Here is a 13,235-nt window from a genome sequence, read left to right as displayed (position 1 = left end):
TTTGTTCTTGAAATGTAATGATTAAGTTTTAAAATATTTTGGGTTACGGATTGGCATTGTTATTGTTTAGTAGCCAGAGTTTTGTTCTTGATGTGTAAGTTATAGTAGCTTAATAATAAAAAAAGGGTGAGATGTGAGAAACTGATATAGGGTTAAGCCTTGGACTGACCTGCTGGCAAAGTCACAAACAAGTCCTAGCTTAGAGGGCACAGTCCTCTTAGCATAATTAGGCTTGACCTTATAACACTCCCTAGATCTTATCTGGGAAGCTAATGGGCTGAGGAAGTGCAGGAAGTTTACCCATGGTCAAAACAAGTGGAACTCACAAGAACTGTGTAACTATGGTTACCACAACCTTGTTTACCTCTCAATATAAAAAGCTTGGTGAGGCCTGAGCACAGTGGAAGTCCTTCCTCTTGAGTTGGATTTGCTCGCCTGGTCCCCCATATTCCCAAACTATCTTGTATATTTTCTATTTCATTTGTGTGTGGCTCCTCTTCGAGACCCGAACGCTGAACCACACAGAATGTGGAGGGAAACACTTACGACAAACATGCGAACTTTAGGTGTTTGGGAGAAAGTGCCAACCAACTTGGCCACGCTGGTGAGGGTAAGCAGGATTTTTTACATCTCGGTTTTAAATCTCCCCACCCAAGTTAAGCTTCTACACTTCCTCAGAGACTGAGACACAAAAAACAGGAGAATTACATTTTAACAGAACGAACCCAAACCCTCTATGCAGATATTCTATGAATCACATTACTGACAAGAAGTTGTGTTTCTAAAAATACACTTCTATTGATTTCAGAGAGAGGAAGGAAGAAGGAGAGAGACATAGAAACATCAATGATTAAGGATAATTATTGATTGACTGCTTCCTGAACACCCCTACTGGGAATCAAGACTGAAAGCCAGTATGTGCCCTGACTGGGAATTGAACCATAACCTCCTGGTTCTTGGGTTGATGCTCAACCACTGAGCTACTCCAGCTGAGAAGCGAGAAGCTTTTAAGGAGACTTAGGTATATTTCAAAAGGACAGAGAAAGACTCTGCAATTACAAATTACATTACATTGATTTCTAAAGGAAATACTCTAAAAGGTTAGAGATAAGAATGCTAGTCAGGAAGAAAAATTAAAGATTCTGAGGGAATAATGAGGCCTCTTGTTCATAATACAGCTACTTTCTGCACAGTGTGGGCAAACACAACTAAATCCTTTCAGCCAAGTCCCAGTTTGCATTGCCATCAATTCCTGCAATTTATAAAGAAGTACAAGTTCCCAGCCATTTATACATAGATGCAAAATAGTTGAGAGACTGAACAGAGATGGCATCTGATCTCCCAGAAGGCTGTGCTTCTGGAGTTTTCCATGTAGACACTACATTTCTCTCTACAGTCACCTTCCCTTTGATCAAACTTCATCTCCAAAGAAGAAGACTATTCTACATCCTCCAACATGGCTGGTTTCTGATTAGTGACCTAAGTGCAGAAGAATGACATTCATGTTCTACTTTGCTCTGATGCAGGTTTTTCTATGAAATCTGAAATGGGAGATTTAACAGCCTCTTGAGATTAGGCGGCCTCACCCTCACACTTCACCTGCAGTCTCTCTAGCTTTGGGTGATGCCCTCCTCTCAAACAGATTATGAGTCTTCAAAAGGAAAAAATAGCTCCAAAAAAGGTGAGATCGTTTATAATTCTGTGGGCATAAGACTGAACTAGGACATTTGCTAAGCATCTCTTATATTACCAACGTTTCCAATTCTATTCTATCAACAAAGATAAAAGGGTGCTACCAAACTTATGCAAATAAGTCTACTGCCATAAACTTAAGAATACTCCAGAGGGCATTAGTAGCTTTGGGGAAGACAAAGTTCACCGTTGCATCACACATAGTTGTTCTCTTGTCTATTCCCATCATCACCGGTGTCCAGACACCCTCCACAGGTCTCCCTGGAAATGTGAGAGAGCTCATGTTCCTGTCAGCTTATGTATTACTCCTGTGGGTCATTACACAATAACTGCCCCTCCTGTGAAGCACATGGTGTCCCCTCCATTGTTGAGATGGTGCAAATGGAACCAAGCAGAGATGGGATCCAATGTGGAATGTTACCTTATGCCAACAATAATGACAATGGCAGCTCACATTTTTTAGTATTTATTGATTCAAAGCAAGTCTTCTAAGCAATTTCCACCACCACAAGAAATCTAATAGGTGCATCTTTATTTTTATTTTTTTTAGTTTAAGAACATAGTGGAGGGGAGGAGGATCACTAGTACTTGACATCTAACACTACAGGCGCACTTGTAGCGGAGAAGAAGGGGTGGGAGACTTTACACTGGTAGTTCCCAGCATCCTCTCTCCTGACAGGGTCTATGGTGAGGGTTCTGTGGTCCTGGGATAGATTCATCCTCTCCCTGAGTGGCAGACTCATAGCATTGAATAACCAGTTGATGGAGCTCTCATCTGTGTGGCAAGTCATGACCACAGCATCCTCATTCTCTGTGACTATAGTGTTGCTGGCTAGGAGTGTGGGCACACTCAGTGTCCCTGTGAAGAAATAGAGGGTGAGAATGATTGAGTGTGAGCTTGAGACCGGGGGCTATGCTCCTTCTTCAATGATATCAGCCCTGACTCTGATTGCACTGAGGGTGATTTGTTTCCACAGTAAAAATTAATTAATTCTGCCCTAACCGGTTTGGCTCAGTGGATAGAGCGTCGCCCTGTGAACTGAAAGGTCCCAGGTTTGATTCCTATCAGGGGTATGTGCCTTGGTTGCGGGCACATCCCCAGTGGGGGGGTGTGCACGAGGCAGCTGATCGATGTTTCTCTCTCATTGATGCTTCTGACTCTCTGTCTCTCTCCCTTCCTCTGGGTAAAAAAATCATTAAAATATATTTAGAAAAATTAATTAATTCTAAATTTGCCATCACTCCCTAGACCAAATCTACCTCTCTGAGCTGAAGACCCTAAAGTAGGAAGGATATGAACCAATGATTGATCTAGGGATCCAAAGACACCTAATAAGGCCACCGGGATTGGAGGAAAATATGGGGCTACGGTTGCAGATAGACCTCAAGTGACTCAGTTCAATTTCTCATGGTCTTTGGGATTCTGCTTAGGAACTGTATTTCCCTATGCCTAACTTTCCCCTCAGTGAAGAAAAATGAATATTTGACTGATAGGCAGACCTTGTACTAATCATAAAATATTCACAGTATCTGACATAAATATTTAGAAGGAAAGCTGCTCAAATGAGGCATTTGTTATTGATGGACTTCATTAGAGAATCCCCTGGGCTGATCTCTTGTGGATGAGCTCCTGACAGGAGCATTTTTCTCCTGTTGCTCCCGTGGGACACTGATCTTTCTCTAGACTCTCCTAAGTCCCCCAGAACAGTCAGAAAATAATCTTGGGAGCTATTGCTGTTGTGCCCTCCACACACAGTGTCATGTGAAGGAGGGTTCAGCCCCAAATGGTGACCAGATCAAGAGCCTTGGGACTCTGGCACATGGGAAACTGTTGCTTTCACTCAGCCCTTCACAGAAGGCAAAACCCAACCTGACACAGGGTCCCCAGAAACTCTGCAGTCAGAACATTGTGGCAGGGGCCTGAGAGGGGCTGCCCAAGCTAAGCTCCTCTGTGAGGAACTCAGGAAGCCCCTCCCGCCAGGTCCTTACAGAGCCCGGCAGGTTCTATCTCAGGGACATGATCAGGGAAAGGGACCCAGGGACCTGGACTAAGACTGGTCTCCCTCTGCTAACTCACTCCCATCAAATTGCTCCTTCTCTATGTGGTGAATGTCTGTGGGACTGGAATATGGGAAGGGAATTTCAACATTAGGATTTTTATCTCCACTTTGTGTGTCCTGCAGCAAATTCCCAAACCCAGCTTGGGACATGATGCAGAGGGGGATAGAGGAGAGTCCAGGGCTGGCAGTCCTGTGTGTGAAGTAGAATTCACCCCACCCAACACCTAGAGGTCAGAGAGCAATCACTCACGGTATACACTGAGCCATCCAAATCCTTTTACTCTTCGTGACTTTGGAAGGACAGCTACTACACCATAAAAACCTTGGTCCCTCACAGTGACGTTTCTTAAGATCAGGGTTCCTTCAGGGTCTATTTCCTCTCGACCACTGTATTCGGGACCTGTTAGATATTCATTGGAATACCATTCACGAGACCCAATGAAATTATGGAACTTCATCTCTATTCCCCTGTACCAAATAAACCCTGTAGCATCGGGAGGCGTATTTCGGAGACGTAGAATCACATCCTGCCCTTCAAAAGCACTGGTCTTGACAATAGCAAATCGAGCAGTGGTGGGCGGGATCCAGAAGGTTAAGAGGAAGACTAGAAGGGAAGAGAGAAATTGATCTGTATTTTGATCTAAGTATTGGGATGGAGAGATGAGGCATTCCTCTTCATCTCTCAGCCTTAGTCTTCCTGTGAGTTTTCATGTGCATCTCCTTGGTGAAGGTCAGCAACATGGCCACCATGGCTTCAGCACCTCGGAACCTATGCTTCTTGTTTTCAAGTCTATTTCCCAGCTGTCTGTATCACTGTCCTCCTTACATCCCTCAGATCACTGTTGACATTACGTGGCCTTCTTGGAAGACCTTCCCTGACCACGTCCTCTAAAGACCCTCTATCTACACTCTCTGACCTGTCCCCACTCTGTGCCCTTCAGGGCACTTGTGGGTACCTGATGTCCCAAGTAGATCTCTTCTTGTTTCCTTTCTCCCCATATAATATGAGCTACATGTGGGCAGAGGATTTTGTGATCTTGTGCCCCCAGTGCTTGCAATAGGCTGCAAACACCTGTGGGTGAATGAATGAGTGTCCCCAGACTTGTCCACATCCCATGTTGTATATTCCCATATTTGTAGCTGGTGGTGGGGACAATGTTTAGCACCCCGGGTTAAAATGATTCTGGTATCACCTGAAATAAATTGTCATGACTGTGGTCAGTTGTCAAAATTTAATACTCAGTGATCAATAACTTAGCAAATGAACTGCAATTGAGGTTTTCCTATCCGTCACCACTTCCACATGATCAGATATTACTGTTGCTGAGCTCCCACTTTCATCCTACTCTGCACACCTGTCATTTCACTCAGGTCCAAAGGGAAGCCCTTCCTTCCCTCACAGAGTGCTGTCCTCCCCAGGAGATCTTGGCTAAGCTTTGACTCCCAACTTCCCTTCCATTCCCAGGGATTGTCCCCTCCTTACCGGCCAACAGGAGCCCCACCATGGGGACACGTCCTCTGAGGGCAGAAGCTGCAGGGAATTCCATGGGGACTGCTGCCTGCTCTGTCCCTTTCTCTGAGAGAAGAGCGCTATTTTCAGTAAGGCTCCCAGACACCTCTGTCCAGACTGGTGGGATGTGCTCTCCCTCCTCCCTGTGTGCTGAGCCTCCTGCTGGGACAAGAAAACCTCCCAGGTCATGTGGATGAGTGCGGGGTCAGGGCCCAGGACATTCCCCTCATTTTTTCCAAACCTGTTGCCCCTTTGAGTTTACCTTTATTCTGTATTTTTGTTCCTTGGAAACTCCTGAAGCCTCTGACAACAAACACACATTCAAACACAAACTTACACATGCACAGACACGTGCCCAGTAAAGCACTAGCCTGGGGCGTTCAGTTCCTGATCATTTTCCACAGCTCCCTGTTAGTGCACATTTGACTTTTCCCTTCAGAGCAAGAGGTCTGGGGCTGTTATGGGTTTACTCAGCGAGATATACCACCGACTCAGAATTTAAATTTAAGAGCCTTTATTAAGCTGGCCAGCTGACTACACCTACAGCACCCTGCCGATGCAAAGGCTGAACTGCAGTGCCAACTTCCATGGCCAGCGACTACAGTTACAGAACCCTGCAGGAGCAGAGGCCGAACTGCAACCCTGACTGCAAGAGTTACATTTTATTATTAAATTCTATGGAGGCCCAGTGAAAAATGTTTCTTTCATATTCTGGGCCCCCCAATATGAAGGAAACTCTATTTATAATTTTTCTAGTCCTTTGTCTCCCAAATTTGGAATGAGACTTCCGGGCCTTCTGAGAAAGAAGGCCTGTGTGCTGGGAAGGGGTCATGAGACCATATCTCAAGGCCTGGCCTGATGTCAGTACCTTCCTATATATGTGTTTTAGGAACATACAGCACAGCATGATCCGTCGGGCCAAAGTGCCACATAAGCACCCCAGCACATTTCCCACTGGTTTAATGTACATGAGTCTAATCATTTACACTTCTGGGTTATTGTTGGGGAAGGAGTTATATTGACCGCTGAGGCCTATAGAATTAATTCTTTGCCGAATAAAGTCAGTGGGACTGTTTATAAGATAAGAGCCTGGAATGAGGGCCCACTGAGTCCTGTACTTTTTATTTTGCCTGGGCTGTCTTATGCCGGGTGTGATGAAGCCATGTCAGGATCCTGTCGACCTTGGTTGCCGTGGGGGTGGTCCTTTCCAGGCAGGAGTCAGTCCTTGGGTGGCAAATTTCTTTACCCAAACAGAGTCACCAGGTGAGAAGGGCTGAACCAGATACAGGCAGATTATCTCAGACGTTCTTCTGGTCTCCTTTCTGGGTAGAATGTAAAGCCTGAAAGAACTTGAGTAAACTGGTGAGATGAGTAGTTCAGGGTCTGGAAGAGTCAATAGAATCTGTAAAGGCCCCACTGGTTTTAGGGCAGCCTCGTGGGCTGCTTCATCTGCAGCCTAGTTCCCTCTTGCTTCTGGAGAGTTTGTGCCAGTTGGCCCATCATCCTTGCTCTGCTCATGTCTGTCTAACTGCCTACTATATTACCTCAAGGAAGCTGGCTCTGAATTCTTTCAGGGAAAATGGGCGTTGGATTTCTTCTGTAACTGCATCGAGCTGAGGAGGGTCAGAAGTTTCTCTCAGAGCCAAGGGATCCTTGCTGTCAGAGGGACGATGAGGCCTGGGCACAGAAGGAGGTGGGCTTGTGACCTGGCAGAGACAAACTATAATAAATGGTGGTGGGAGGGTAAGAAAACATTTCAGTTTTAATAACCTCTATTGAAATAGAGTTTTTCTCCTTAAAATTACCCCTCTGTTTATTAAAATACTAATTTATTTACTGTATTCAATTTGGCCTGATTATTTGCATAAACATAACAAGAATGGTAACCGATTACCTTTGCTGGAATCCTATGATTGAATTTTAATATGCCCCATAGGTCCAGGAAGCCAAGCCATGCAGCTGCCATCAGGTCTGCCTGCAGTATCTGCTGCCCATTGTCCTTGCTTCAAGGCCCTTCTCAGCAGCCCTCCTATTCACCGTGGCCCAGAGTGCATGGGGGTTCCATGCTCCCCTTCTACTCTGAGCAACTGCCAGTGATGGTAGGTCATGGGACTGACACAAGCGCCGGCTATTTTCAGGGCTCCCAAGCAGGATACCAGCCTTTCTCCATGGCACTCTTATTGGCTTCAAGTCTTCAGAGCTCAGACAGGGCCCTTTAAAATATGATACTCCAGTCAAAGTTTCTAATTAATAAAACCACTATTGGAAACTGGTTTTATTGGATTTATGGAAAGAAATGTATTGCCATGATTTATTAAGCATTGCCAAATTTAGGAGGAATTATATAAGGAGAAAAAGCCACTGAACTGCCTTAAGATCTTCTGATTTTCTTTGTCAGTCCTTTTTAAGGACTCTCCAGGGTTATAACAAAGTAGTAACTGTTGTATTTCTTTTATCAGTCCCTTCTAAATAATTTGGAATAACTATTTACTCTCTCTGGCTTACTGGCCTGTACCATTTGATTAATTTCCTTTCATCTTTCTTTTCTCCTTCTTATCACATTCACAAACTTTCTAAATTTTATACTTTTAAACTAGCCTTTAAACCTTCTTTCTATGTCCTTTAAAAATGCATAACTATGCCTCAGACCTTCTTCTCAGTAATTCCTTATTCTTAGAAAGCTAAATCCTTTAATGATTACTATAAAGTAAATAGCCAGTATTTCTTAGATCGTATTAGTCTAATTTAGTATTGGAAGGGTTAAAGAGAACAAAACGGGGCAGAGAAAAACTTACTGTGCTCAGTAGCGGCTTTTAGCCTTGAGCCCAGCACAGTTCAGAAAAGTAAAAATCTACAAAACTTCTGGTCTGCTTTCCCTGCTGACGGCATTCCTCTTTTCTGCATTAACCATTTCCTTAGCTGTTCTCTCTCCAAGATGTTTCCTTCTCTACTCTAAGCCCCAGAGGTTCAAATTCTTCACGGCCTTTACCACTTTTGACCTCTCTGAATATCCCCCTGGCGCCCAGCATAGGGCTCCTCCATCTCAGCAGGCTGAGAGCCTACTACCATATCTAGTGATTCCTACCACTACTACCTCATCTCACACCCGCTCTGAAGCAGTTTTCAGCTCTCTTCCTCCCCTACTTAGAGTGGAGGCTGTCCCCAACAGAGACCTACTGTAAATCTATCAGGAAGAGCCGGCAAGTCATAGGTCTCGGGACCACATGATAAAAATACAGCAGTCCCTCTCCCTCACCCTATACAGGCTATAAGAAAATGTACTAATCATAACCTAATAAGCCTTTGTTTAAACTTCTCTGGGTTGTAACCTTATACCTTTAAATTAACCGTAGACTTCTAAAATTTTAACCTAACACAGCAAAATTATACATTAGGGAAAAGCAATTAAAAGTTCTCTACTTTCTTCCCCTTAAAGCACAGTTTGCCCTATCTTTAAACAAACAACAGAAAGAGATAACAAATACTCTTATGTGTACATCCAGACAGTCAAAGTAGCTTTCGCTTCATATAGACTCTTACACTTACATTGATACACCAGACAGTCCAAGTTTTTGACTTCTACCAAATTTTTACTTAGAGTTTAAGCAATCCAACCAATTCCTGACTAACTGCCCAAGGGAGCTCAACGGCTTCCCGGGAGGTGATCAGGCTCCCCTTCCACTCACTTGGAGTGGGCCTGATTGATAGGGGTTCAATGAAGATGACTGACCGTGACCCATTTTGACAAAGACAAAGACAACAAAGAACAAACAAAGCAAACACCAGACAACAAACACCAGACAGACACAACAAGTGCAGCCTAAAGCCGCACGAACCAGGGACCCCGGCTACCATCGTGGCCGCAGGTGAGGACCAGGAGTACCGCTGAGTCCAGCCCTCCATATAGGTCTTTCCGTGGGACATCCCAATTCCAGATTAACGACCGGTCTTCCTTACCTCTCTGGAGAGTCCAGGTGGCTCGGTTTCCAAATTGAAAATTTTGGGTGGAGTCTCCTCCGGCTCACTGGGACCCGGGCCGGAGACTGGAGACCTCTTTGGTAGTCTTTCCCCACAGGGATGTGGGGTATCTCGCTGTGCCTGGCGATAAATGGGGGATAGCCTCCTGCCTTAAATAGGGGGTCCCTCACACCCCTGCTGGGGGAGAGCCTCCTGCCCTAAATAAGGGGTCCCTTTCACTCCTGTCGGGGATCTTGCTGAGGTCTCCGAATGCTTTGGGTTCACTCAGAGAGATAGACCACTGACTTAGAATGTAAATTTAAGAGCCTTTATTAAGCTGGCCAGCTGACTACACCTACAGCACCCTGCCAAAGCAAAGGCTGAACTGCAGTGCCAACTTCCAGGGCCAGAGACTACAGTTACAGCACCCTGCCGGAGCAGTGGCCGAACTGCAGTGCTGACTGCAAGAGTTACATTTTACTATTAAACTAGAGGCCCGGTGCACAAAAATGTGTGCACTCAGGGGGCGGGGAGAGGGGGATCCCCCAGCCTGGCCTGTGCCCTCTCACAGGCTGGGACCCCTCGGGAGATAATGACCTGCTGGCTTAGGCCTGCTCCCAGGTGGCAGAGGGTATGCCCAATCCCTAAGTGCAGCCCCTGGTCAGGCTCAGAGCAGGGCTGATTGAGGAGGTGGGGCGCCTCCCCGTCATGCACAGAACAGGGCAGATCGGGAGGTTGCGATGCCACCCTCAGTCACGCTCAGGGTACAGCCAATTGGGGGGTTGGGGCACAGCCCCCTGTCACACTCAAGGCAGGGTCGATGGAGAGTTTGCGGCACCACCCCCTGTCACGCACAGAGCAGAGCCGATCAGGGGGTTGGGGTGCTGCCCCCTGTCACTCACAGAGCAGGGCCAATCAGGGGGGTTGGGGCTCCGTGCCCTGTCACACACAGAGCAGGGTCAATCAGGGGGTTGGGGAGCTCCCCACTGTCACGCACAGAGCAGGGTCGATAGGGGAGTTGGGGCACCGCCCCCTGTCACATTCAGGGCAGGGCCAATGGGGAGGTTATGCCTCTACCCTGTCACACACAGAGCAAGGCCCGTGGAGGGGGGTTGGGGCGCCACCCTCTATCACCCACAGAGCAGGGCCGATCAGGGGGTTGGGGAGCCACCACTGTCACACTCGGGACAGGGCTGATAGAGAGGTTATGGCTCTACCCTGTCACACACAGAGCAGGGCCCATGAGGGGGGGAGGGGAGGGTTGGGGCGCCTCACCCTGTCACACACAGAGCAGGGCTGATCAGGGGGTTGGGGAGCTCCCCCCTGTCAAACACAGAGCCGCAGGGCAATCAGGGGATTGGGGAGCTCCCCCCTATCAGGCACAGAGCAGGGCTGATCAGGGGGTTGGGGAGCCTTTCCCTGTCAGGAACAGAGCAGGGCAGACAGGGAGGTTGTGGCCCCGCCCCCTGTCACACACAGAGCCACAGGGCGATCAGGGGGTTTGGGCGCTGCCCCCTGTCACGCTGATCCCGGTGCCGGGAGCCTCGCTGCTCCGCTTATCCTGGTGCCAGGAGGCATATTACCCTTTTACTACATAGGATAGAGGCCTGGTGCATGGGTGGGGGCTGGCTGGTTTGCCCTGAAGGGTGTCCTGGATCAGGGTGGGGGTCCCCACTGGGGTGCCTGGCCAGTCTGGGTGAGGGGCTGAGGGCTGTTTTCCGGAAGAGAGTGACTAAAGCTTCCAACCGCTCCTTGTTTTCTTTTTTTTTTTTTTTATTCTGGGCCAGCTTTAGCTCTGAGGCCTTGCTGCTGAAAACATGGATACAATGTTTCGGTCCGCTGGCTTTCAGTCCGGCTGATTTCTGGTGTTTTGTTTAGCTTCTTATTTGCAACATAGTACATAGCTGCTTAGACTTCTGGCAAGTGAGGCGAGGAACGTTGGAGTCCGCAGCAAGCAAGCCTCATGTTCGCTTCCAGCTGCCTGGCTCCCAGCCGCCATCTTGGCTGACAGTTAATTTGCATATACTCACTGATTAGCCAATGAAAAAGGTAGCGGTTGTACGCTAATTACCATGTTTCTCTTTTATTAGTGTAGATTCTGTGGAGACCCAGAGAAAATTGTTTCTTTCAAATTCTGGGCCCCCGCATATGGAGGAAACTGTCTTTATTTATAATTTTTCTAGTCCTTTGTCTCCCAAATTTGGAATGAGACTTCTGGGCCTTCTGAGAAAGAAGGCCTGCGTGCTGGGAAGTGGCCATAAGACCATATCTCAAGGATTGGCCTGATGTCAGTACCTTCCCATTTATGTGTTTTAGAAACAGACAGCAAAGCCTCACCCGTCTGGCCAAAGCACCAGATACGTAGCTCAGCACAGGGCTACCTCTGGAAAATTGTCACAGTGATGCCCCGGCTCAGCATTAGATCTCCTGTGAAACTTTGTAAGGATTGGGATGCACAGTTGACATTTTTTGAAAGGCTGCCGGAACCCGGTCCATCCTTGCTACTTGACACAGTCGCTGCAGGAAAGAAACATCTGCACAGCATATGTTTCAATGGACCTGGCGTATATAGCATACTGTTCTTAATATGTTTGCTCCCTTTAGCGCCATGTGTTTTAACCAAGGTCACCTCTCTGAGAAAGGTTGTTTCCCCAGGTGGGGATCTTTCCCTGAGGTTAGGGAGGGGATACAACCCCTTAATTAAGTGCCAGGCAGGTAGTTAAGCTACATAATCTTTACTCCCTGGAATGGAGATGAGAAACGCCCTAACCTTTGTAATAGAAATTGACAGGATTAAAATTGGCTGGTATAAATACGGATGTAACAAGACAATAAACATCAGCTCCTGATCAGATCCTAACCAGAGCGTGGCTGGAGTTCCTAACCAGAACTCTGACCAGGATTTGGCTGGAAGATCCTACACAGAACCTAGAAACAGAACAGAACCTAGACACAGAACCTATAGAGAGAACCTAGGGAGAGAACATGGCAAAAGATCCTGGACAGAACCTAGCTACAGAATTTGGCTGGAGAACCTAGACAGAACATGGCAAGAGAACCTGACTAGAACCTGGTGACTGAACCTGACTGGAGAACCTGGACAGAACCTGGCTGGAGAACCTAGCAAGAGAACATGGACACAGCACCTGGCTGGAGATCCTGACCAGAACTTGGCTAGAGATCCTGGCTAGGCTGCTGATCAACTGAATACTGTCCCCATGTCATTCCTTCTTCGCCGACTCCGTATTCACCTTTGGGGACCCCTGGACCTGCTGGGGCTGGACCCCAGCAAAAGGCTGCTTCAGCGGCTGCCCAGCTACATGGATGCCAGGATAAGACCCTATAATGGGAGGGTCTCCACATCTTGTTAAAATGAAGATTCTTTCTAGGCGGGTGTGCGGTGGATCAGAGACTCTGCATCTAAGAAGCTCTCAGGGGAGGTTGAATATACTGGCCTGTGGAGCCCGCTTGCAACAGCAAGGCTGATGGAGGCACATGGCCTCCTGAGAGGATGACCCTGTCACGCCACCATTTGCTCTTGCTACATCCTGGTCTTTGGTCTGTCACCACCACACAGAGACCCCCACAGGCCCCAAACTGAGGATTATTTCTGGTGGTGACACAGAAACACAGGTGGGCACTGGGTCTTTTCTGTGTTTTCAAATCCCCTAGGAAGTTGGGATTTCCTCCTAGCAGTAAAGCCACAGAAGTAACTGGTGGAGAGGAGGCATCAAGCTGGGTGATGACTGCAGAGGGGAACCTCCCTCTATCTCAGGTTGTCACCAGCCTGGCCGATGTTTCCAGAGACAAAGACCCCACCACCACGGGGAGCAGAAGGACCTGCAGGTGCGAGGCATGAAGGGTAAGGTGTGAAGCAAGGACTGTGGTGGGAGCTCAGGTGGCTGTGGGCTCCCTGGTATCTGGGGAATGTTTTCAAGAAGATGCTAACTCTCATTGTTGGTTGACCCTCTCCATGTCCTCCCTGACTGTTCCAGCAGCCTCCGTCCTCTACCTGG

The 13,235-nt window shown here is 47.5% G+C and overlaps 1 protein-coding gene across 1 annotated transcript; it reads right to left on the bottom strand.

Annotated features, from left to right (window-relative positions):
- Positions 1 to 2,273: 2,273 nt before the first annotated feature.
- LOC138997287 (cell adhesion molecule CEACAM21-like) lies at positions 2,274 to 5,299 on the bottom strand. The gene is made up of 3 exons (XM_070398891.1): positions 5,236 to 5,299; positions 4,003 to 4,356; positions 2,274 to 2,551 (listed from the first exon to the last, which is right to left on the bottom strand). The coding sequence occupies exons 1-3, from the start codon at positions 5,297 to 5,299 to the stop codon at positions 2,274 to 2,276; spliced, it is 696 nt and encodes a 231-aa protein (XP_070254992.1).
- Positions 5,300 to 13,235: the final 7,936 nt, after the last annotated feature.

This window comes from Myotis yumanensis, unplaced genomic scaffold (genome assembly GCF_028538775.1).
Source record: "Myotis yumanensis isolate MYYU_CA2020_CCGP unplaced genomic scaffold, mMyoYum1.0.hap1 SCAF_18, whole genome shotgun sequence".
In the NCBI taxonomy this organism is placed as follows: domain Eukaryota; kingdom Metazoa; phylum Chordata; class Mammalia; order Chiroptera; family Vespertilionidae; genus Myotis; species Myotis yumanensis.
This window is presented reverse-complemented; position numbering and strand designations above follow the sequence as displayed.

Bases quoted from the DNA above. Each gene is read 5' to 3' on its own strand.
- LOC138997287 (XM_070398891.1), bottom strand. From the start codon at position 5,299: ATGGAATTCCCTGCAGCTTCTGCCCTCAGAGGACGTGTCCCCATGGTG. The intron at 4,357-5,235 runs GTAAGGAGGGGA...CTTCCCTTCTAG, and splicing joins GGTGGGGCTCCTGTTGGCCG to TCTTCCTCTTAACCTTCTGG. The intron at 2,552-4,002 runs GTGAGTGATTGC...ATTTCTTCACAG, and splicing joins TGGATGGCTCAGTGTATACC to GGACACTGAGTGTGCCCACA.